The sequence below is a fragment of the Rhinoderma darwinii genome, chromosome 5 (genome assembly GCF_050947455.1).
Source record: "Rhinoderma darwinii isolate aRhiDar2 chromosome 5, aRhiDar2.hap1, whole genome shotgun sequence".
Lineage (NCBI taxonomy): Eukaryota > Metazoa > Chordata > Amphibia > Anura > Rhinodermatidae > Rhinoderma > Rhinoderma darwinii.
Genome location: NC_134691.1, coordinates 127,010,611 through 127,037,413, shown reverse-complemented (window position 1 = coordinate 127,037,413; position 26,803 = coordinate 127,010,611). Strand labels below are relative to the sequence as shown.

At 42.5% G+C, this 26,803-nt stretch overlaps 1 protein-coding gene across 3 annotated transcripts in view; it reads left to right on the top strand.

The window, feature by feature from the left end:
• The window catches only part of FBXO15 (F-box protein 15), a 211,222-nt gene that overhangs the window by 12,347 nt on the left and 172,072 nt on the right, over positions 1-26,803 (top strand). For all 3 annotated transcript variants that reach the window (XM_075826480.1, XM_075826478.1, XM_075826479.1), the window contains exon 2: positions 7,035-7,184. In XM_075826480.1, the coding sequence (XP_075682595.1) occupies positions 7,035-7,184 (150 nt within the window). The remainder of the gene's footprint in view (positions 1-7,034; positions 7,185-26,803) is intronic.

Here is a 26,803-nt window from a genome sequence, read left to right as displayed (position 1 = left end):
AAGTGGCTTTTGCGCAGGCAAAACGCTGCGTGTTTTGCGTGCGCAAAAACGCCACGCACGTCTGAATCAGCCCTTACTGTGTGGCTGCCCTGCTCTCCCCGTTGCCTATCATCGGCCTGTCGCCGCTGAAATTGGCAATTAACCCCTTCGATGCGGTGGTTGATTGCGATCGCCGCATTGAAGAGGTTTAGAGCAGATCAGCAGCCCCCCACATGCATTTGCGGGGGGCTGACTATCCTTATCACGGCAACCAGAGGCCAGACAATGGTCTCCGTGCTTGCCATGTGTAATGGAAGCCTCAGAGGATCAGCCTCTGGCCGGTTCTCCGAGGCTTCCTGTCAGTTTGACTGTCACTTCACAATGACAGTTAGGTAGTGTAATGTGTTCTAGCAGCGATCAGAGCTGCAAGTCTAAGTGTCCCCTAGTGGGACAAGTTAAAAAAAGATAATAAAAATGTTTTTAAAAAGTGTAAAAATAAACGTTCTAAGTGACATAAACAAAAAATGCTTTTTTTCCTATAATAAGTCTTTTATTATAGGAAAAAAATTAACACATTAAAAAAAGTACATATATTTAGTATCGCCGCGTTCGTAATGACCCCAACTATAAAACTGTAATATTATTTTTTTCCCGCACGGTGAACACCGCAAAAAAATAAGTAAAAAAACAATGCCAGAATTACTATTTTTTGGTCACCACCCCTCCCAAAATATACAATAAAAAGTGATCAAAAAGCCGCATGTACGCCAATATGGTACCAATACAAACTACAACCCGTCCCGCAAATAACAAGCCCTTACACAGCTTTTTTGACTGAAAAATGAAAAAGTTATCGCTCTCAGAATATGGTGACACAAAAAATAATTTATTTTATAAATAAGTGATTTTATTGCACAAACGATGCAAAACATAAAAAAAACTATATACATATGGTATCGCCGTAATCTTATCGACCCACAGAATAATGTAAAAAAGTCATTTATAGCCCAGGGGAAACGGCATAAAAAAAAGAATAAAAACTTTGTCAGAATTGATGGTTTTTGGTCACCTTGCTTGCCAAAAAATGGAATAAAAAGTGATTAAAAAAAAAAATGCATGTACCAATGAAAACTACAGATTGTCCCGCAAAGACTAAGCCCTCAAACTGCTCCGGTGGAGAAAAAATAAAAAAGTTCTGGCTCTCAGAATATGGCGATGCAAAATGTGCAGAGTGTTCCAAAAGCGGATAAGATTGGGCGCAATTTATCAGTGCGTCACCAGCCACACATCTGCGGATTATTATTTATTTACCCCATTATTATACCCTCTTATTTTCCCTGATGTTCTCTCCGCAGATAACATATGCCCCCACATTATAAACTGAAATGCCAGCAAAACCCAAAACAGAACTAACAAGCTAAATCTGTGCGCCAAATGCCGCTCCCTCCCTTCTGAGCCCTACATCATGCCCAAGCAGCAGTTTACGTCCACTGACATGGCATCACCAGACCCGGGAGAACCCGGTTCATATTTTATGAGGTATTTGTCTTCAGTGGCACAAACTGGGCATAACATGTAGTGCACTAAAATGACATATCAGTGGAAAATTGAAAATTTTCACTCTGTACCATCCGCTGCACATTAACCCCTTCACGCACCACGACATAGCATGTCGTAGTGTGGGTGGTGAGGTATGGAGCGGGCTCACGTGAAAAATAAAGAATTTAAAATGTCAAAATCGCTCTACCAAACAATTTAATAAAAAGTGCTCAAAAAGTTGTATGTACCAAAAAATGGTACCAATAAAAATGACCGCTCGTCCCTCAAAAGAAAAAGCCCTCATACCGCTCTATTGATGGAAAAATAAAGAAGTTATGGCTCTTGGAAAGCGGGGAGGGAAAAACTAAAAAGGAAAATAAAAAAATGGTTCAGTCCGGAAACTTTCTAATGAAAAACCATTTATGACCACATGTGGAATATTGACGTACTCGGGAGAAATTGCTTTACAAATGTTGGGCAGCATTTTCTCCTTTATCCTTTGTGAAATTGAAAAAAATTCTGCATTTTAGTGGAAGAAATGTTGATATTCATTTTCACGGCCTAATTCTAATAAATCGTGCAAAAGACTTGTGGGGTCTAAATGCCCACAATACCCCTAGATAGATTCTTTTAAGTTGTGTAATTTCCAAAATGTGGGTCACTTTTGGGGGGTTTCCACTGTTTTGGCCTCTTATGGGCTTTGCAAATGCGACATGGCACCCAAAAATCATTTCAGCTAAATTTTAACTCCAAAAGCCAAATAGCGCTCCTTCCCTTCTAAGCCCCTCTGTGGGTCCAAACAGCAGTTTATTACCACATATGGCATATTTCCGTAATCGGGAGAAATTGTTTTACAAATTTTGGGGTACTTTTTCTCCTTTATTCCTTGTAAAAATTAAAAATGGCTACCTTTTTTCAGAAAAAAAGTTGATTTTTACCTTTCCAATGATTTTTACCATTTTTACCGTATAGACTATTTACGGCGGCACTTCAGAGACTGTGCACGCGCGATCGCGTGCACCCAGCTCTATGCCCTGGCTGTTGCTAACAGCCATGGGCACTGGGCAGAATGTCAGGGGCCAATCTTTTGGCCCCTGAACATGTGATCGCTGTGACAACCAATCACAGCGATCACATGCATTTCTGCATATAAAACAGTGTGCACGCGATCGCGTGCACACAGCCCTGTGCCCTAACTGTTACCAACAGCTCTGGGCACTGGGCAGAGTATCAGGGACCAATCTGATGGTCCCTGAACATGTGGTCGCTGTGAAAACCTTTCACAGCGACCACATTTGTTTTATTTTGACTTTTCTGGCAGTAAATCTCCTGCCTCTTTTCTTCTCCTCAAACATTGTTTCAGTTTGAGGAGAAGAAGAGACTCGAGAGAATTGCTGCCAGAAGATTACAGTGAAAAAAAATACAGTTACACTATAAAACATTCTCTGTATAGATAGATTTCTATCCATCTATCTTTTTTTCTATCTATCTATCTATCTATCTATCTATCTATCTATCTATCTATCTATCTATCTATCTATCTATCTATCTATCTATCTATCTATCTATCTATCTATCTATCTATCTATCTATCTATCTACCTTTCTTTCTTTTATTCTATTAGAATAGGCAGGTAGGGAGTATATAATTATATATATATATATATATATCCACTTATATATAATATATATAGCAATAGCGGTTTATTTTTTTCTTAGCGGTAGTGTAGACATATATACCAGTTTGTGCGTTTTATAAAAAAAATTAAAACATTTTTTAGTTAGTGTTCGTGTTAGTTACGTTATGGCGAGGAAGTTGTTTAGCGCCGAGGAGGCATACGCCATGCTGTGGTCTGAGTCGGAGACCGCATCAGAGATGGCGTCAGAGATGGAACCTGTTTTAGGTAGTGACGATGACCGCGTCACTTCAGGTTCATCTTCAGGGGACGTTGTCCCTGATGCAGTTGAAACTGCAGAGCATGAAAGCGCAGGGCCAAGTAGCGCTGTAGCACGGGACAGCCTGGTCCCTCCAGTCCAGGCTCTTGTATGGGCACCTGCCCCATCTTTTGGGCCTAGAATCCACGGATTTACTGCCACTCCTGGCATAACCGTGGACAATACAAATTTTGTCCAAATGGATTACTTCCATTTATTTATAACGGACGACATCCTAAATCAGATTGTCCACGAAACAAATATATAAGGCAGAAACCTTCATCCACCCATGCCAGAGATTGGACGCCCACCAATTTGCAGGAATGAAATTTTTTTTTGGGGCTCACCCTAAATATGGGTATTGTCAAAAAGCCCTCCATTAGGTCTTACTGGTCAACAAGACCCGCCCAAGCCACCCCAGTATATTCTGCAGTAATGCCCAGGTCTCGTTATGAGACAATAATGAGGTTCCTCCACTTCAATGACAACGCACAGGCCCCCCTGTGTTCAAAATAAGACCACTGATAAATTCCCTGAATAATTTATTTCTGCAACTCTACACCCCTGAGCAGAATGTAAGTGTGGACGAATCCCTCCTCAACTTTCATGGCAGACTTAGCTTTCGCCAATATCTACCTTCAAAAAGGGCAAGATATGGCGTTAAGCTCTACAAATTGTGTGAAAGCGGGTCAGGATATACCACCGCCTTCAGGATTTATGAAGGGCGGGACCGCACAATAAATGTTCCTGGATGCCCCCCTGATCTTTCCACCAGCAGTAAGATCGTGTGGGAGATAATGCAGCCTCTGCTTCACAAGGGGTACCACTTGTACTGCGACAATTTTTATTCCAGTGTGCCCCTGTTTAGGCATTTGCATGCTGCAAGGACTGGGGCATGTGGTACCATGCGCAAAAACAGAATTGGTTTTCCACAGCAATTAGTGGGGAAGCGCATGGTAAAGGGGGACTCCTGTGCTTATGCATCTGAAGAATTGCTGGCGGTCAAGTTCAGGGATCGCAAAGACGTGTATGTGCTAAGCACGATTCATACCGCAGGAACAGTGGCAGTGAGGGAAAGGGGGGCAACATCGGACAAGCACAAACCAGTGAGCGTGTCCGAATAGAACAAGTACATGGGGGGGGGGGGTGGATTTAAGCGACCAGGTTTTACAGCCCTATTTAGTAAAACGCAAAACTAAAGCCTGGTACAAAAAAAGTGGCCATTTATTTGTTACAGGTGGCAATCCACAACTCATTTGTGCTCTACAAAAAAAACAGAGGCAGAGACACATATCTGGATTTCCAGGAAAAAATTATTGAAGGGCTCATTTTTGATGTTCAGGACACCCGAGAATGCCCCCAGTCTGAGGATGTCACGCGACTGACTGAAAGACACTTCATCAGTCGGATTCCCCCAACACCAACCAGAAGCAACCCCCAGAAAAAGTGCCGCGTCTGCAGAAAAGACGGGCACCGCAAAGATTCCCGATATTTCTGTCCCTCATGTCCCTCGCAACCAGGCCTGTGCATTGAGCCATGTTTTAAAAAATACCACACTGTTCTGAATTATTAGATTTTAGTTAATTTGTTGAAAATATATTTGCCCTACATTACTTTTTTATTTTTCCCCTGATTTCACTCCAAGGGTGAGGGAGGGAATGGGTGGGGGGTGGATGTCATGTTTGATGTTTTCCAAAGTTCATCTGCTGGAGAGCTCCATTTGCATAAACCTGCAATTTCTTATTTTAGAAAACCCCAAAAAATAAATTCCCATTATACCCCTAGATGAATATTTTGGGACCTCTGCTTCAAGAGCAGATATTTTGGAAGTGTTCTAGAAACTCTGTTGAGTTTTGTAAAACCAGCTTTGAAAAAAAGCGATTTGTGAAATAATCTTCTTCTATCGTCCGCCCTCCTACATCTCTATGTGATAAATAAGGCCACATATTTGGTATCCCCATGCACAGGAGAAGTGGCAGAATGTAAAAGGAGATTAATTTTGTCCGTGGTCTATGCCGTGTGTGAAAAATGCTGGTATAAACCGACGCATTTGCTAAAAAATTGCTAATTTTATTTTAATCCATCTTATTCAAGAAACTTTCAGAAGAAAACGGGACTGTCTAAAAATATGATAAACCCCTTGAAGAAAACCTTGTGGGGTCTACTTGTGTGAATGAAGTCATTTATGGGGTGTTTCTAATGTTTCAGCAGCATTACGCCCCCAGAAAACAGTATGCGGCTATAAAATCAAATGCAGAATTCCTGGACCGAAAAGCCTCCTTTTATGCCAAGCCCTGGCACATGCCCGTCAATAAAGCACACATATTTGGTATCCCCATGCACGGGAGAAGTGGAAGAATGTGAAATGCGATGAATTTTGTCCGTGGTCCATTCTATGTGTGAAAAAGACTAGCATAAACTGACGCATTTGTTAAAAAAAAAAAGCTAATTTTATTTTGTTCCATCTTATTTAAGAAACTTTCAGAAGAAAACTGGACTGTCTAAAAATATGATAGACCCCTTGAAGGAAACCTTGTGGGGTCTACTTGTGTGAATGAAGTAATTTATGGGGTGATTCCAATGTTTCAGCAGCATTAGGCCCCCCAGAAAACAGTATGCGGCTATAAAATCAAGTGCAGAATTCCTGGACCGAAAAGGCCAAAAAGCCTCCTTTTATGCCAAGCCCTGGCACATGCCCGCACAGTGAAAAAGGCACATATATTTGGTATCCCCATGCACGGGAGAAGTGGAAGAATGTGAAAGGAGATGAATTTTGTCCGTGGTCCATACCGTGTGTGAAAAATGCTATCATAAACTGACGCATTTGCTAAAAATGCGCTGATTTTATTTTGTTCCATCTTATTCAAGAAACTTTCAGAAGAAAACTGGACTGTCTAAAAATATGATAAACCCCTTGAAGGAAACCTTGTGGGGTCTACTTGTGTGAATGAAGTCATTTATGGGGTGTTTCCAATGTTTCAGCAGCATTACGCCCCCCAGAAAACAGTATGCGGCTATAAAATCAAATGCAAAACTCCTGGACCGAAAAGGCCAAAAAGCCTCCTTTTATGCCAAGCCCTGGCACATGCCCGCACAGTGAATAAGGCACACATATTTGGTATCGCCATGCACGGGAGAAGTGGAAGAATGTGAAAGGAGATTAATTTTGTCCGTGGTCCGTACCGTGTGTGAAAAATGCTAGCATAAACTGACGCAATTGCTAAATTCTTGCATTTTTTCCCAATTTTGCCCACTTTAGAGAAAAAAATTAAAATGATATATACTGACAAATGCCACTAAAACAAAGCCCTATCTGTCCTTTAAAAAGAGTGTAAAATTCAAAGATTAACTTTATTCACCTGCTGAGTTATAGTCATCTAAATAAGCGCATAGCAAAATTGTGAAATTTGCTCTGGTCATTTAGCTGTAAAACAGCCTAGTCCTTAACCGGTTAAACTAGCCCTATATAGATGTTTTTATGTCAAGCCTCTATCCTGGCCCTGAATGAACTTGATGGAGTCAAGGGCCATGTATGCAGCAGACTAATGTGGAACACTGACCACTATATATTTTGTTTTCTAGGTACATTTCTAGGCTCTTCTATATAATGGCATCAGGACGTGGTTGGATTCATCAACAGCACACCAAGACGTTACAGAATCCCGGACCTACAGCACAGGTCCGGACTCCATTACAATCTTATCAATCTACTTTGAAAGGTCAACAAAGATGGTAAATATTTAACATTGATCAGTTTTTGCTGTATAGTGCTAGGTAGACATTGCAAACTATACTTGAGATATAATATTATTTTTTTTATCAAATTTGTTGCTCTTAGGCCTCATGCACACGACTGTAGCCATATGCATGGCCATGATTTTCGGGTCGGCCGGCGACGGAGTGTCACCCACGAGCCGCCCGCAAATCGCAGGCCGTGCACATGGCCGCTTCCATTATTTCCTCTAAGGGCTCCTGGACCATTCACGGACAGTGGAAACCACGGTCGTGTACATGGCCTCATAGGAATGAATGGGGCCGCAATTCTCCTGTGGATTTTAGGGGAAATTGCAGCCGCAAAAGCACGTTCATATGAATGGGGCCTTAGTGGTATTTGTGGAACATTTTAATCTCTGTTGATTAAAAAGTAAGTGGCCCACATTTTCTAAGACTGGCGGCTCTATATAAATGAAGTAGTTGAAATATTTGTGCCAAATTTTGCTCATTTTTAACTGTCTGAAAATAAGAAGGCGTATATTTGCGCCATTGTCACGTATGTTTCCTAATAAATGTGGCCCTATGTCTCCTTGGAGAGGAGTGGGTAAAAACACCCACTTTTCTCATCACTTTCCAAGTTTGGCAAGTGACGAGAAAAGTAAAATTTTTTTACCACAACTTTGTCAGACATTACCGTACGGAATAGTAAATGTGGATGATTGTTTCTAGGACATATGGACATTATAGAGGCATGTTTTCCACTACAGCAGAAATATATGGCATGACTCATGTTCTCCAATTAATAACATCTGATTGACGGGGGTTTCTGAATCCAGAACTACAACCATCTGCTAATTGCCTGAGCTTGTTGATTTAACCCTTTCAGGACCAAGGCCTTCAGATGCCTGAATGGCCAGAGCAATATTTCACCTTTTTGAATGACATGTTCTAAGGCCAGGTTCACACGTTGCGTGATGAATACTGCAGTTTTTCTGCAACTTATTTTGTTGCAGAAAATCTGCAACATAATACACTAGCAGCAAAGTGGATGAGATTTGAACAAATGCTATCCACACGCTGCGTAAACGTTAATCCGCTGCATGTCGATTGTATTTGCGTAATCGCTGCATTTGTGTTGCAGGTTTTCCCTATTGAATTCAATACCCGCAACAAATAGCAGATGTTGCATTTTTTTGCGCGGAAAAGTCTTACACTTACCCAGATTTTGTGCTTCTTCAATCAGGTCAGCCTCCTGGGATAACGTCTCATCCCATGTGACCACTGCAGCCAATTCCCTGTGGCCGCCAGGGTGGATATGCTGTGTACCTTTACGCAGCGTAGCCGCCCTTTGTGAACGCAGCCTAAGGGTGACATCTTTTTTTGTGTTTTACTTTGGCTACAAATGGTTTTCCTTATTTTTGCAGCACACGTGGGGCTTTATTATGGTACCAAAACAGACCCAGTAACTAGAAAAAAAAAATAAAAAATTTCCTTCTTTTTTCCCCTTAAATATTGAATATAATTACTCTAACCAAAAACCTTTATAGCACATTATAATCCTTTTATTCTCTCATGTATATCGACATTCCCAACATACATCTTTGTTATAAGGGTATGTTCACACGCACTGTTTTCAGACGTAATTTGGTCGTTTTACGCCTCGAATTACGCCTGAAAAAACGGATCCATTACGCCTACAAACATCTGCTCATTGCTTTCAATGGGTTTCCCGATTGTTCTTTTCCCACGAGGTGTAATTTTACACGTCGCTGTCAAAAGACGCCGCGTAAAAAGACGCCCGCGTCAAACAAGTGCATGTCATTTCTTGGGACGTTTTTGGAGCTGTTTTTCATTGACTCCATTGAAAAAAAAGCTCCAATAACGTCTGTAAAATACGCAGCGAAAAGCGCGAGTAGTTACAAAAACGTCTGAAAATCAGGAGCTGTTTTCAGGCGAAAACAGCTCTGTAATTTCAGACATATTTTGCTACTGCGTGTGAACGTACCCTAACACCCGAGAACAAAGGTCCCCATGTTCATTTTTTTGTTTCAATGGTTTTTATTAAAGTTTTTCATGTAAATACAAATACAAACTTGTCATCTCCTAATGTATAAAAACATATCCGCATCATATGCCATGAATCTAACTTACAGCAATTATATGGTTAGCTTATCTTTATTCAACATTCATGAGCATACAGATAGTCCTTCTATTTTAATATACCTTATCTGGGGTCACCAGAAATTGTGTGATGACATAAACAACATATATAAACATCATATAAACAACATATGCCAGCAGAACCGTCTTCCCGAACATTTATATTATTTCTGTGTTTATTCTTCTTTTGATAGTGATAGTGACTAGCCTTATCAGTAATTTGTTCTAATCTTATGGGAATTGTATTCTTCTATTATTTGAGGCAGAGAGGATATTCTATCCATGCCTTCCAATGTTTTCCAAAAGTATCGATCGTAAAGTTTCCATATGCCATCGCCCTCTCGTAAGAATAAGAAGTGTTAATAGCTGAGATCAGTTCATCCATTGAAGGAATTACCACTTGTTTCCAATAACGTGTTATAACTAGTTTTGCCATAACTAATATTTTACACATCAGCCTTCTGTGTTCCACTGGAATCATATCCAGTTCTAAAAACAATAATATAAGTTGTGGGTTAGGCATCAACTCCATAGAGAATATATCAGATAATAATTTAATCACCTCTATCCAATAACTTCTGATACTCGTGCATTCCCATAATATATGAATGAGCGAACCTTCCTTTCCGCAATGCCTCCAGCATAGTGGGGATACATTTGTAAACATATAGTGTATACGATCTGGTGTGTAATACCACCTCAGAAAAGTCTTGGTTGCTGCTTCTACATGAGAAACACATTTTAATGAGATATGCATCCATTTGAATGCTAATATCCAATGGTGATCTGTAAACGTTTTCCCCATGTCTTGTTCCCATCTCCTAATAGGTCTGGTTTTCTGGAATTCAGTGTGGAGAGACATAGAATCATAAAGATGTTTTAACCCTTTTTTCCCTTTGTTAAATCCACTTATTACTACCAGATTCCCCTGGAATAACAGATTAGCTTGACTGTGGAGGAAATGTTTTACTCTAAGGTATGTGAATAGTTCCCTCTGAGGAATTCCGTGTGTAGATCTTAGCTGTGCAAAACTTATTATTTGGTTATTTTGGAACAATTGATCACAGGAAGTTAGTCCTCGTGTTTTCCAACCCTTGAGCGTTATATATGGCATAGCTAGTTCTATAAAGTCTAATGGTATATATGACCTAGATATTGGCAATTTCTGTGTTGCAGAAGTATGTAAAAATGACCAACATGCCAAGGTAGTTTTGGTCAGGGGTGAAATTTCACTTGGAATTGGTATGTTCCCTAATGTAAGGAATAGAAGCGATTTTAAGTTACCCGATTTTAAGTAAGATGTTTCCATGTTCACCCAGGGTTTCGTAATGCCCTCCTTCCACCATATCCCTGCTTGTGCAGTTATTGTCGTGACATAGTATCCAAATAAATCAGGGACACCTAAGCCTCCTACACTTTTATCTTTGATAAGAATATGTGATGCTATCCTCGGTTTCTTTTTATCCCAAATGTAATTTAACATAATACGTTGGAGACGAGAGAAGTATGAACTAGGTATGTGTATGGGAAGTGTTCGGAATAAATATAATAACTTTGGTAGGAGAAGCATTTTGAACGCGGCGATTCTGCCCAACCATGACACTTCCACTTTGAGCAACCTATTCATTTCTTCTTGAAGACTTTGTGCCAAAGGGATATAATTTACCCCAAACAGCTCTTTATGTTTTGCTGACAAAGTGAGGCCTAGATATGTAATTTCCATGTTATTCCATTGAAAAGGGTATTTAGATTGAATAAAGTGTAGGGTTGAGGTATTGAGGTTTAGGGGGAGGCACTGAGATTTCTGTGTATTCAATTTATATAAAGATACCTGACCAAATTTTGTTATACACTCCATTGCAGTCTCCAAAGAACTCTCTGGTTCAGCTAACGATAATATCACATCATCTGCATATAAAGATACTGTATGTGTTGTCGGCCCTACCTGAATGCCCGTTACTTCTTTATGTGATCTGAGCAATTGAGCTAGTGGTTCTATGGATAATACAAATATGAGGGGTGATAGTGGACATCCTTGCCTGGTACCGTTCGAAATATCAAATCCTCCAGAGAATACACCATTTGTGTATATCTTGGCAGAGGGTTTTGAATATAAAGCTTGGATGGCCGACATTATATTCCCCGAGAAGCCCATATATTCTAATGTAGAAAAGACGTATTTCCACGATATGCGGTCAAACGCTTTCTCCGCGTCTAACGCTAATAGTACGGCTGGGATATGATTCTTTTCAATGTGGTGTAGTAAACCTATCACCCTTCTAGTGTTGTCTGAACCTTGTCGTCCCTTTATGAAGCCAGTCTGGTCTTCTGCTATTAGATGTGGTAAAATGGGAGCCAGGCGGTTCGCTAATATTTTGGCGTATATTTTCAGATCTATATTCAGCAATGAGATGGGCCTGAAATTTTGTGGTTGGTCGTTTTGTTTCCCAGGTTTGGGTAGTGTAATTATAATTGCTTCTTGATTTTCTTTGGGAAAAGCCCCCGAGGATTGGGCTGCCTGGAAAAACCTACATAGGTACGGGGAAAGGAGTTTATGGAATGTTTTGTAGTAAGCGTTGGTTAGACCGTCATTCCCAGGTGCCTTATCTGGTGGTAAGGATTTAAGAATGTCAGATATTTCCGTCTCTGTAATTGGAGCGTTTAACCGATTTAATTGAGTCGTTGATAATTTTGGTAGAGAAATGTCGTTTAAGAAATTTTTGATGTTATTTTCCGTTGGTTGTGATGTGAAAGGGTCTCTATTAATGTTATAAAGTGCTTCATAAAAATCTTTAAATTTGTTAGCGATATCCACCGGATGTAAAATTTGAGCTTGTTTGTTTGGGTCTATAAGATATGGGATTCTAGATTTTTGATGATGTTGTTTTAGACGAGCCGCCAATAATTTACCCGCTTTGTTGTTTTGTGAATAATATTTTGTTTTTGTTTTGCGTAAATTTTTCTCGTATTCAGAGATCATGGTCAATCTGAGTTCCTGGCGCAAATTATATAACTTAGTTGTTTGTATAGGGGAAGGGGTTGTTTTATTAAGTGTTTCTAGTGATTGAATTTGTTCCGTTATCTTCGTTATGTTACTTAGACGTATTTTCTTGGCAATGTGACCCACTCTTATCAGTGATCCTCTTATGAACGCCTTATGGGCATTCCACAGTGAGTTAATATGTATTCCACTTTTATCATTCATTTCAAAATATTCCTTCAAATCTCGTACTAAATCTAGTTGAAATTTAGAATGTGCTAGCAGAAACGGGTTGCATCTCCACATAAATGTGGGATTAGATATATGGTGTTCTTTTAAGGAAAGCGTTATAGCTGCGTGGTCTGACCATTTGATGGTTTCTATGGTGGTTTTGTCTATAAGGAGTAAAAGATTCTTATCTGTAAAAAAAATGTCGATTCTGGAATAACAGTTATGTGGGTTAGAGAAGAAAGAAAAGTCCCTCTCAGTGCCATGCTGAATCCTCCAACTATCATATAATTCTTTGTTCCATATCAGGTTCCTCAAGGAGGTTTGGTCTGTTCTATTACTAGATGTGGAATCTAAGGCTGTGTTCATTACCATATTGAAATCCCCACATATTAGTAATTTACCTTCTCTGATTTTCTCTATCTTTCTGAACACTTTATGTAAGAAGTGTATTTGACGTGTATTAGGTGCATACACTGTTACCAAGGTATATTTAACATTGTTAATCAAGCATACCAACAGGATATATCGACCATTGGGGTCAATGTGTACTTTTAACTGCTGAAACGTTAGTGAATTCTTAATCGCCATCATCACCCCCCCTAGATTTGGTCTTATAATGAGATTGGTAGATATGTGGGAAATTATGACATTTGATGCGGTGAGCATCTTTAGATAGGATATGGGTCTCCTGAGCACAAAATATGTCGCATGCTAATATTTTTACCTCTGCCCACATAAAACTCCGTTTCTGAGGAGCATTAAGGCCCTTAACATTTAGGGATGCAATCTTAATAGTCATGGTTTAAAATACTATTAGTGATGTCCGTCAATAATACTCCTCCTACATGCCAATAAATGAATCTATACATCCCACATTTCCCAAATTTGACTATGGGGATATAAGTACTAGGTATCAACATATACTTTACAGGTTCAATCGATCGATACGGTCTTCCGGTGATGTGGATATGGTCTCGTCTGCCACAAGGCAGGAACTGTGATAGTCTCGATGCGTGATCCTGTCGTTGTCTATGTTCATGGACTAGTTCTGCAAGGCAAAAAACTGTGTAACAAAGCCTGTATAACATACAGATAGGGGGGGAAAAAGTCATCCTGAAGTCGAACCAAGATGGACGTCTCGAGCACCCATAAGTGTTCTATCGCCTCAATATTGGAAAATCCTGACCTTCAGTGTTGTGTGGATCCATGTTTAGATATTTTCTTCCATTCTTCTCTAAGGTGTTGTGGAGGGTTCCCCAATGTTGCTTTTGAGTGCGTAATCGCAATATTCCATCTGTTTAGAATCTCTTTGCCTTCTTCCAGCGTTTGGATTACATGTATGTTATTCTGGTGTTTGACCAGTAATTTAACTGGAAATCCCCATCTATATAGGATATGGTGTTCTCTGAGTGCCAAAGTGATTGGGTTCAGTTGTCTGCGCATTTGTAGTGTTGTTGCCGAGAGGTCAGCAAATACCAAAATCTTTTGGAACTGTGGCGGTCTCCCTTCTTTCTTTCTAGTCACTTCCATTAACTTTTCCTTAACGTGGAAGAAATGTATACGTGCCAACACATCTCTCGGAATCTCTGCAGCAAGATGCTTCGGGTTAGGTATACGGTGTATACGATCTATAATCAGATCACTTTGTGAACATTCCGGAACCATGCTTTTAATAAATTGTTGTGCAAATTTATTTAGGTCTTGTCTTAGTATGTCTTCCGGGATTCCCCTGAACTTTACGTTGTTGCGTCTTGTCCTGTCTTCCATGTCAGCCATTTTGGCTTTAAGTTGAGTGACATCTTCCACTAGGCCATAATGAGCATCTATTACTTCATTGTGAGAGGAGGTGATTTCTCCCATTTTATTTTCAAGATGTACTACCCGTTGTTCCACTTCTTGTATTGAAGTAGATAATGGCTGGATAAGGCCTGTCAGGCTATTGTGTATAGATTTATGCAATGCTTGCAACATGTTTCGCATCATGTCTGCTGTAATTGGGTCTGTAGAAGGAGGTAAGTGACCTAAGAAGTCAGGCGTCTCTGTCTCCGACAGGGGTATGATACTGTTATTTGTGAGATTTCTTACCCCATCCAAGAGATCTCCTGGTCTGTGCTGTTGTTCGGGCATTCGATCTGAGCTTCCGTCCAGGGGTGAAGATGGCGCCGATCTTACCGCACCACGTGGTGTGGAGCGCTGCGGTCTCCCCGTTCGCTCCTCCGTCTCGTGGTGCCGCTGGCTCCCGGCATTGAATCTCAACCCCGGACTCCCCGTCGGTTCCGAGCTGTGTCTGGAACGTATGGGGGTTCTCTGTTTCCGGCTCTGATTGTATTCCAGAGGTATTTCATCCCGCGATGGTTCCTCGTCCTCCCCTTCTTTTTCTTCGAATGACTGGCGGGGATAGAAGTCAGTCAATTTCACCGGTCTTGTTACCACTCTCTTCTTCCTCGGCATCTTAGGAGTGTTCGGATCCACTTCAGGTCTCAGTTTGACCATGTAATAGGTCTTACTCTGTTGTATTGCCGTTAGGGTGCAGGAGCTCTCTGCTTATGCGTCCATCTTCCTCAACAGCCAGGCCACGCCCCCCATGTTCATTTTATCTTGTCCCCCACTGATACCTCGTGCATGGGATCTGCAAAGTAGTCGTGTACAAACATTTTTTTATTTTAGGTAGCTAAGAATAGATAGGTCAGGGTTACAGAGAGAAAGTAGTGACAATGAATTATTTGGGGGGAATAGTATTGATGCTTAATTACATGGGCCCATGACACCCACGTAACTTTTGACCATATATAGAGAAGTTACGGCAATCAGAACAATGATGGTGCTAAAGTAGGATTCCACTCCGTTATAATATAAAACTTGTCACTCAAGTTTTTGTTGGAAATTTTTTTATTTTGCAATCCACAGGATTGCAAAACATTGGCCGCTCAACACAGCAATGGATGTTGCTTTTGAGAGTGTGTTCCTACAAGGCATATGCTATTTTTGAAATTATTATTTTACCCAGGCAATCCGCATTATCTGATGAAGGTCTTGTTAGACCGAAAACGTTCATAAACAATATTGTGGATTGCAAAGTATTTTTTTTTTTTTTTTTTTTAATAAAGAACTTGAGTGCCGAGTTTTACATTTATATGTAACCTGTGTCTATCTCACAGAGGGGTGCTCCTGATGATATGGTGGGGGAGGGATTTAAAGGGGTTAGCCTGGTTGAAAAATTTCTTACTAAGGGCTGCAAATGTCCTGAAAAAAAAATTGGTTCTCACCAAACCTTTGCCTTGACAATCCAGCGCTGATCTCCGGTGGCCCTCCCGGTAATTGTTCATATGCGGACAGGATTTGACCTCTGCAGCCATTCAGGTCATGTGTTATATTCAGTAGCTGAAAGAGAGAAGGTCCCCCCCCAAAGTGACATCAGTGATGGCGTTGTGACAATGGGGCTAATACTGACCCTCCACGGCATGTCATTCCTTCCAAAATCGGTGTGGGCACAGCACTAATTGACCATATCTTAGTGGAGGGTAAACGCAGCAGATTTGGAAAAGGAAGGTATTTAAAATGGATGTTTGTTATGTTTGTAGCAAGGGGAAAGAGGGGAAAAAGAGTTGGAGAACCTCTTTTATTTTATTTATGTTTTTATTGTGCAGGTGCCTTTCATTATTTGAATTCATTTTTATTTATTTTTCTATTTATATATTTAAAAAAAAATTATATATTTTTTTTACAGATTTGTAAATTTTTTGAACACTTCTTACCGGAACACTTATTACCCTGGGGCTGGATGCTGGGATGACATGAGCTGTGTCCTGCTCTGTATGCTGATCGGATATTATAGTTCTGTAATGGCTTCTGGCTATTAGATCACTATTAGCAGTGATCTGCACACAGAGGAATGCTGGAAGGACATAGATCAGGTCCTCCCAGAATGCTCCTCTGCTTTAAGTCACAGTTGGAAGCCTGTTACTTGAACTGGTTTTGCTGCTGTATATATGTACTGAGCTTGAATCTGGTGCTGTTTATATGTACTGAGCTTGGTTCTGTTGTATATATGTTCTGAGCTTGGTTCTGTTGCTGTAGTTTTGTACTGAACTTGGTTCTGGTGCTGTATTTATTTACTTGGCTTGGTTTTGGTGCTGTATTTTTGTACTGAGCTCGGTGCTTGTGCTTTATTCATATACTAAGCTTTGTTCTGGTGCTGTCTTTATGCACTGAGCTTTGTTCTGGTGCTGTATTTATGCACTGAGCTTTGTTCTGGTGCTATATTTATGTACTGAGCTTCGTTCTGGTGCTGTATATATGTACTGAGCTTTGTTCTAGTACTGTATTTATGTAATGAGCTTTGTTCTAGTACTGTATTTATGTAATGAGCTCTGTTCTGGTTCTGTATATATGTACTGAGCTCGGTTCTTGTGCTGTATATATGTACTGAGCTTGGTTCTGATGCTTTATATATGTAATGAGCTTAGTTCTGATGCTGTATTTATTTACTTTCATTGGTTCTGGTTCTATAGTTATATACTAAGCTTGATTCTGGTGCTGTATTTATGTTCTGAACTTGGTTTTGGTGCTGTATTTATGTACCAAGCTTAGTTCTGGTGCTGTATATATGTACTGAGCTTTGTTCTGGTGCTGTATCTATGTACTAAGCTCGGTTCTGGTATTTTATTTTACTTGGCTTTGTCCTGGAGCTGTATAAATGTATAAATGTAATAAGCTTGGTACTAGTGCTTGATATATGTACTGACCTTGGTTCTATTTCTGTTTATATTTACTGAGCTTTGTTTTTCTGCTGTATTTTTATTAACGTTGCTTGTGCTGTATTCATATACTAAGCTTGGTTATGGTGCTGTATTTATGTACTGAGCTTTGTTCTGGCACCGTACCTATGCATTTGGCACACTGTTTATTAACCTTCTCACAGTGCATAGCTATGCACAGTTAGCTTGCTTAGTCTACATGCACACGTTCTACAACTAAATACGCACTAAAAACCGCAGCAATACGCAGGAAATTCACAGGTAAAAACCACAGCTAATTGAGCGGTTTTTTTTATGCCTTTTTCAGTGCGGTCTTTACGCTCTGATGCGTTTTTCGACGCCTTTTCATGCAGCTGGTTTTGCTGCGATTTTCTACAGCACTAGGCAGACACAATTCGCAAGTGGAAACGCAAGATAAATTGAAATGCTACGGATTTTAAAATATGCGCCGCAGGTCAATTTCTATCCCGAAAAAACTGCACTGTGTACATGAGATTTCCTGGAAGCTCATTAACTATGCTGGTACTGTATTAGGCTGTGCACTTGTCGCACACAAATCCGCATGGCAAAACCTCCTGTAGTACTCCTAGTGTGCATTGAGCCTTAGGGCCAGTTCACATCAGCTTTGGCTTTCCGTTCCGGCGTTTTGTTGGAGGTTTCCGTCGGGTGAACCCCGCAACGGAAAGTCAAACTGAAACCACAGCTTCTGTTTCCGTCACCATTGACATCAATTATGACGGAAACATTGCTAATGGTTTCCGTTCGTCACTATTCCGGCTGGTTTCTGTTTTAATGACGTGATGCAAGAGCTATAATTTTTATTTTACGGTCAATGAAGGCTCATTTTTTGCTGGGTGGTCTGTAGCTTTTATTGGGACTATTTAAACTACTATATAATGTACTGGGATACAAAAGTCTTTGTGGGCTGGATTTGGAAAAAAATTGTGATTCCTCCAAAGTTTTTTTTGTGTTTTTGTTTTGACTGCTTTCACCATGCGATAAAAATGACAACTTAATTTTATTCTGCAGGTCAATACGATTTATATAATTTTTATATCTTTCTCTACTTTTACAAAGAAACGATTTGTTGATAGCCATAGCTTTTTTATTTTTCCGTCGATTTGAGCGGTGTGAGGGCTTATCATTTGCAGGGCAAGCTGTAGTTTTTATTGGTACTGTTTTTTTTATACCAAAGACTTTTTTTGATCAACTTTTATAAAAAAAATAATTCTGCGCTAAGGTGACCAAAAAACAGAAATTCTGTTGTTTTTTGTTCTTTCTGCGGGTCAAATAATGTCTAGTTCAGACTTTTATGGACACGGGGATGCCAATTATGTTAGTTTTTTTTTACATTACGTTAGAAAAAAAATGGATAGAGGTTTTTTTAACTTTTAATATTTTTTTTATTTTTTGTACACTACTAAAAACTTTATTTAACTTTCTTTATCAGTTCCTGTAAGTAGACTTGAACCAGCGAACGTTGGATCGCTAGTACAATACACTGCAATGTATTTCTGCTGTGGTTAATTCATCAGAAAATACGCACCATAAATGAAATGGACCCTATTGCTCTGCCCGGATATTGGCATAGTCTCTTTCATTGACTGCTGATGAGCCTATAGACGCTACCTAGGCATCATAAAAAAATTCGGGAGCCCGCTCTCCACATGGATTCAGGGGTAGGATCCAGCTGGTTCTCCTGAACCAGCTGTTAAAAGAACAGCCAGTTTGTGGAACTGAGGAGGACCGGGATCCAGAGCTGGTCCCCCTGCACTCAATTGTATCCGCGCCCTTAGGATTTGGATACAATTGAGCAGTCTTCTTAGCGCTGGCAAGGCAAGGGAACTTTAATTTGCTTTCCCCGCCCTTCGACACTTTACCTGTGATTTAGCCTGTGCGATGAAGTCCTCGCGCCAAATGCGTCGTTCCACAGTAGAAGGCGTCGGTCCGCGGCCGTGGATGTTACAGTATACCCCTCTTACGCCCCCTCCTCTTAGGGCCAGAACGGGAGAGCAAATTCTTCAGGAGGGTAGAAGCATTGAGGTTCTCCTCTGGCTCCCAGGACCTCTCTTCAGGACCAAACCCCCTCCAATCCACCAAATAAAAAGTTCTTCATCCTACTCTCTTGGTGTCCAAGATCTCCTTAAAGAGGCTCTGTCACCAGATTTTGCAACCCCTATCTGCTATTGCAGCAGATAGGCGCTGCAATGTAGATAACAGTAACGTTTTTATTTTTAAAAAACGAGCATTTTTGGCCAAGTTATGACCATTTTTGTAGTTATGCAAATGAGACTTGCAAAAGTCCAAGTGGGTGTGTTTAAAAGTAAAAGTCCAAGTGGGCGTGTATTATGTGCGTACATCGGGGCGTTTTTAATACTTTTACTAGCTGGGCGCTCTGATGAGAAGTATCATCCACTTCTCTTCAGAACGCCCAGCTTCTGCCAGATCACGCTATGACGTCACTCACAGGTCCTGCATCGTGTCAGACGAGCGAGGACACATCGGCACCAGAGGCTTCAGTTGATTCTGCAGCAGCATCGGCGTTAGCAGGTAAGTAGCTACATCGACTTACCTGCAAACGCCGATGCTGCTGCAGAATCAACTGTAGCCTCTGGTGCCGATGTGTCCTCGCTCGTCTGACACGATGCAGGACCTGTGAGTGACGTCACAGCGTGATCTGGCAGAAGCTGGGCGTTCTGAAGAGAAGTGGATGATACTTCTCATCAGAACGCCCAGCTAGTAAAAGTATTAAAAACGCCCCGATGTACGCACATAATACACGCCCACTTGGACTTTTACTTTAAAACACATCCACTTGGACTTTTGCAAGCCTCATTTGCATAACTACAAAAATGGTCATAACTTGGCCAAAAATGCTCGTTTTTTAAAAATTAAAAACGTTACTGTAATCTACATTGCAGCGCCTATCTGCTGCAATAGCAGGTAGGGGTTGCAAAATCTGGTGACAGAGCCTCTTTAACCTTGAAGGTATCTGAAAAACTGCTGAAAGGCACTGCAGGGCTAGGAATATTGGTATAGCGGTTTAGGACCACCGGCTTCAGAAGAGAAACATAGAAGGAGTTAGGGAACTTTGTATGATGGCACTCTCTGTCGGATATTCCTGAAGGACAGCCAGACCTTGGTGCCTGGGAGAAATTAAGGAGGTTCTCTTCTCCTTGTGTCTGCCTTCCGTTTCATGTGATTGACCGACAGCAGGATGAAGGATCAAGTCTGCTGCCAGATCTGAAGCAAGTACCTAAAAGCAGAATCAGCTGCTGGTACCGGGTGAGGAATTAATGGGTGTTGGCCGTAGACAATGAAGAACGGTGGGCTTCTTGTGGACTCGCTAGTATGATTATTGTATGAGAACTCGGCCCACGGAAGAAGCTGGACCCAGTCATCATGCTGCTTGGATATGAAGTAGCGTAGGTAATTCTCCAAGATCTGATTGATCCTCTCGACTTGACCATTGGACTGAGGATGGTAGGCTGAGGAAAAGTCCAATCTAACATTGATGAGTTTACAGAGGGCTCTCCAGAACCTAGAGGTGAACTGGACCCCCTGATCAGACACAATATGCCGCGGTAAGCCGTGCAGGCGGAAGATGTGTTGGATGAATAGGTTGGCCAGTTGAGGAGCAGAAGAAAGCCCGGTCAGCGGAACGAAGTGGGCCATCTTCGAAAATCGGTCCACCACCACCAAGACCGTACTGCATCCCGCAGAGGTGGCAGATCCGTAGCAAAGTCCATTGCTATATGCTGCCAGGGAGCGTCAGCCACAGGTAGCGGTTGAAGCAGGCCAGCAGGTTTGGAGTGAGCGAACCTTGTTAGCTACACACACCGAGCAGGATGAAACTAAGTTTAAGATATTTTTGGGCAGCGTGGGCCACCAGATATGGCGGGCAATCAGGTCTCGGGTCTTACGGGTACTCGCGTGGCCTGCCAGTCTAGAGCAGTGTCCCCAGCAGAGGATTCTCCCTCTGTCAGCCAGGCACAAAAAGGTCCTCCCTCGAGAAATGTCCCTAACTTGCAGGGGGTTGGCCGAGACAATGCAAGACGGATCAATAATATTCTGTGGAGATTCCACGATGTCCTCCGTCTCGAATGACCTGGACAAAGCATTGACCCTCACATTCTTGTCGGCCGGGCGATAATGGAGCTCAAACTGGAACCTGGCAAAGAACAGCGACCGCCTGGCCTTATGAGGGTTCAGCCATTGGGCCGTCTGAAAATAGGTGAGATTCTTGTGGTCCGTGAAAATTCGGATGGGATGAACTGCGCCCTCTAATAGATTGTCCAGGGCCAATTTGATTGCCAGTAACTCCCGATCCCCAATCGAGTAGTTGCGTTCTGCGGAAGAGAAGAGTCTAGAGTAATAGCCACATACCTTTGCCTTGCCCTTGGGACCTCTCTGGAACAGAAGTGCACCAGCACCGACAGAGGAGACGTCGTCCTCCAACGAAAACTGTCTGGATACATCAGGATGATGGAGGGTAGAGGCTGACGTGAAGGCACTCTTTAGGCTATTAAATGCGGATTCCACCTCTGGAGTACACACCTTGGCGTTCATGCCCTTTTTGGTGAGGGTAGAGAGGGGAGATGACAGTGAAGAGAAGTCTGGGATGAATTGTCGGTAAAAATTGGCGAATCCCAGAAAAGTCAGGAAATATTATAAATTAGATTTTAATTTATAACATTTCCACGTGCTGGTCACTAGAGGGAGCAGTTCCCAAAATTGCAGCATGGTCACTGTGGTAAAGTAATACCAAATGCTGCAAATTTGGCGTGGACACACTCTCCTCTAGTGTCCTCACACAATCCCCCTCCGTTCGTCTGGCTAGCGCCAGGAGAAGGAGTTTGAAGGTCTTCAAAGCTCCTACACTGTGTGCCGCCATTTTTGAGCAACTGCACAGTGTAGGAGGATTAGATACACGGCTCTGCAGACAGTATAACACGAACATAATACACACATCACATACGCAAACATAATTTACCTGCTCCTGCCGCCGCTGCCTCCGCTTGTCTACGCTCCTAGCGCCTTCGCTTCGTTGAACATATGGCCGGAAGCCGCGGCCGGAAGTCGTCATCTTGCTGTCCATCAGCGGCTTCCGGTCCACATAAAAATGGCGCCGGATTGGCGCATGCAGCGTTCCCACACAGACGGCGTACGCTTCTGAGAATGGAACGGCTCTCGTTCGCATTCTCTATGGGGTTGTATGTGCCGTATGCCATCTCTGTATGTGTCGTTAATCAACACATACAGAGATTAAACAAAATATGGCAGACCCCATACAGAAGTAAAAGTAAGGACACCGTAAAAAAGTCACAACACTAATAAATAACATTTTTGTTTATATTTTATTAAAAGCAATATAATAAAAAATAAAATAAAAATCATAACACCTTCCCTTTAAGCCTTGAGGGCGTGACCATTCCAGTATGGCCACTTTCTCCGGATCCGTTTTAAAACCCTGCTATGAGATTATGTAGCCCAGGAAGGGTAGAGAGCTCTTCTCAAACATGCACTTCTCCAACTTGGCATACAGGCGATTCTCCCTCAATCGCAGAAGAACTTGGCGGACATGTTTCTGATGAGTCAACGGATCTGGAGAGAAAATCAAGAGATCATCAAGATAGACCACAACACAAACATAGAGGAGATCCCGGAAGATGTCATTGACGAATTCTTGGAAGACCACGGGAGCGTTACATAGGCCGAAGGGCATCACAAGATATTCATAGTGCCCGTCTCAGGTGTTGAATGCCATCTTCCACTCGTCACCTCGACGAATCCGAATTAGGTTGTAAGCCCCACGCAGATCTACTTTGTAAAGTTTTTTTTAGCTCCACGTATGTGGTCAAAAAGTTCAGAAATCAATGGCAGTGGATATCTATTCTTGATCGTGATCTGATTGAGACCCCGGTAGTCGATACAGGGTCGCAGAGAACCGTTCTTTTTATTGACAAAGAAGAACCCGGCTCCTGCCGGGGAGGAGGACTTCCATATGAAACCTCTCTCCACATTCTCCTTAATGTAGGCGGACATGGACTGAGTCTCTGGCAAGGAGGGAGGGTATACCTTACCACGGGGAAGAGAGGCATCAGGAATACGCTCGATAGGACAGTCATACACCCGGTGTGGAGGCAGCGTCTCCGCCTCCTTTTTGCTGAAGACATATGAAAACATGACATAATGAGAAGGCAATCCCGTCAAGCACTGAGGACGAGGAGGCAGGACCAGATAGATCTGCCCCAGGCAGCGGTCCAGGCACTTGGGACCCCACTGGAGAACCTCTCCGGAATTCCAGAACAGAACTGGGGCATGTAGTCGGAGCCAGGGCAGACCCAATAGTACAGGATTGACGCCCTTGGGTAGAACAAGAAATGAAATAAGTTTGATATGAAGAGCTACTACCTGGAGCCTCAGTGGTTTGGTCACAGCTATAATCGGGTCTGGCAGAGGTAGTCCATTCACTGAGGCGACGATCAATGGCCTCTCCAGAGAGGTCCTAGGCATTTGGAGGAGATCCACTATATCCTTGTGGATAAAACTGGCTGCCGATCCAGAGTCAAGGTAGGCAGAGACCCGGTGGTTCTTCTCGCCGGACATAATAGTCACGGGGATGGAGAGTTTAGAGGAAAAGTCTCTATCCAGCGCAGTGTCGCCTAGGGTTGTCTCCCCAACCAATCCTAGGCATTGGGGTTTTTGGCTTCTGATGGCACAGCCGCACGACATGGCCTCCGAGGCCGCAATAAGGACAAAGTCCTGAAGTGTGTCTGCGTTTTCTCCTGTACGGATAATTTAAGCCAGTTTACATTCATAGGCTCTTCAGGTGGGCCACCTGGTGAGGGTAACGGAAGCTGCTGGAAAGTGGGGGCCAGCCTCAAGTCTTCTCTCCCAACGAATCTCCTGGGATCGTTCCCGGAGCCTGATATCAACCGGGGTGGCAAGCAAAATGAGGGCATGGCAGATCACGAGCAGCCAATTCGTCCTTGATCTCGGACGACAGACCCTGCCAGAATGTAGCCACTAGAGACTCGTCGTTCCAGGACAGCTCTCCTGCCAGGGTGCGAAATTGAATGATGTACTCACCCACGGGGGTGTACCCCTGGCACAGGTTCAACAAGGGGGCCGCTGCTGATGACACTCGTCCAGGCTCCTAAAACACTGTACGAAATGTCCGTAGGAATCCCTGGAAATCACGAGTCTGATCCCTGTCTTTCCCAGATTGGGTTCGCCCATACTAGGGCCCTGTCAGTGAGGAGGGAAACTAAATAAATGAAACTAACTAAAATAAAGGCAATGTTGGCGCCGTCAGACAGAAACGCTTTGGCATGTAGAGAGAAGTGGATCTGGCACTGATTGAGAAACCCTCTGCAGGTACTCGCGTCTCCGTTATAACGAGGTGGTAGTGGTAGCGAGAATCGGGGTTCAACACTGGTGCTGACAGGAAGTGTTGCAGGAGGATCAGTCAGAACAGGAGCTAAGGCGGCTGCATCTTGTGCGTCTATCCACTGTGCAATGGAATTCACTGCCAGGAGGAGTTGGTCTTGTGGTGAACGCGGATATTGTAGGTCTGCCTGCATCGCTTGAGACAACGACCTAGTCTTAGGCGGACCAGAGGGTTCCATGGCCTGAGCTTACGGTCACTTAGGGTACGTGGACCCAATGGGCCGTCCCGCCTTGATGGTATGGCAGCTGGCCAACAGGACACAGGACGAAGTCTATAGTTCAATAGGTGTACCTGTGGTAACTTTCAGACAATAGCTGGACAGGCTCAGACGGGACTTTGGCAGCAGGCAGGCACCAGGCTTTGTGTAGCAGAGCAGGCGTAGACTCCAATACACTTGGACCAGGATAACACGGGATACAGGTTACAGGAACACTGGGAACTGGAAGACACTTAAGGGACCATTTGCATAGACGATAGACGAACATAGGTAACGACAACATAGCTCAGGCAAGGCAGAAAGGGGCAGAGCCCTTCTTATAGCCCAGGATCATGGGCTAATTAATAACAGATTCAGGTGCCTGCGGGACACAGCAGAGCGAAGCAGAAGTGAGCGCTGGCGTCTCCTGAGGAGGAGATGCGGGCCAGCACTCACAGGACCATGGCTGCGGCCATTAGGGGGTTAGCAAACCTGACGGGCCGCATCCATGGATGTTACACCCTGTTTGATCTGCAGCAAGATGATTGGTGGTAGCATTATACCGTAAGAGAACCAAGCTCCGTACAGAAGTACGGCACTAGAATCAATCTCGGTACATATTTACAGCACCAGAACAAAGCTCAGTACACAAATACATAACAAGAACCAAGCTCAGTACATATATGCATCACCATAACAAAGCTCAATACATACCTACAGCACCAGAACAAAGCTCAGTACATATATACAGCACCAGAATAAAGTTCCGTACGTAAATACATCACAAGAAGCAAGCTCAATACATGTATATAAAACCAAGCGGAGTACATATATACAGCACCAGAACTAAGCTCTACATATATACGGCACCAGAACCAAGCTCAGTACATAAATACAGTACTAGAACAAAGTTCCGTACATAAATGCAGTACTAGAACAAAGCTCAGGACATATATAAAGTACCACAACAAAGCTGGTAGAACCAAGCCGAGCCATCTAGCATTTTTCACCTATCCAGTGAATAGGTAAAAAATGTTGGAGACTGGATTACCTATTTTAACCCCTTCGCGCACCTGGACGTGCCATTACGTCCGGGTGCAGGGGGCGATGTTTGGAGCGCGCTCACGCGCTGAGTGTGCTCCGTATGCAGCGGGTGTCAGCTGTGTGTTAGAGCTGGCACCCGGGACTAAAGGGCAGGAGCAGCGATCCGCTATTCCTGGCTGTTTAATACATCAAATGCTGTGGTCTATTGTGACCGCAGCATCTGAGGCATTTAAGAGAGGGGGCAGACAATGACTAGTGTCGGCCGAATGAATAGTGTCGTGCATACACCGGGAGACTGTACAGCACGCAATAGGTGCACACCAGCCATTAGGTGTTGAATATAACAATTAATGTGACCCCTGATGATGCACTCCAAAAACGAGGGGTGTAGAAACGCGTAGGGACGCAATTTCAGTGGTAACTGTGACCAAAGTGTTCTCTAATAAGAAGGGAGAGCGATATGTTGGTGCTGGAGGTGTATATGGATGTGTGATACCTTTATTGCACCCTCCCGTTTGGTCATACTACTTATGTCTGCTTAGTATTCTGGCTAATGATCCATTTTCTAGTGTCTTGAATTACCTTAATAAAATTCGGTTTTTATTCGTTTACACAGGCCGTGATATAATTTTCCCATTTTTCCCTCTAAAGTAATGTCAAAGATAAATTTTTAAAAAATAATTGTTATTGCTGCATCCGTGAAAGTCTGAAATATTACAATATTGCGTTATTTAAGGCGAATGGTGAACGATGTAAAAAAAAAAAGTAAACTGACAAAATCTCTTTTTTTTTTTGTCAACATCGTTCTAAAACAAA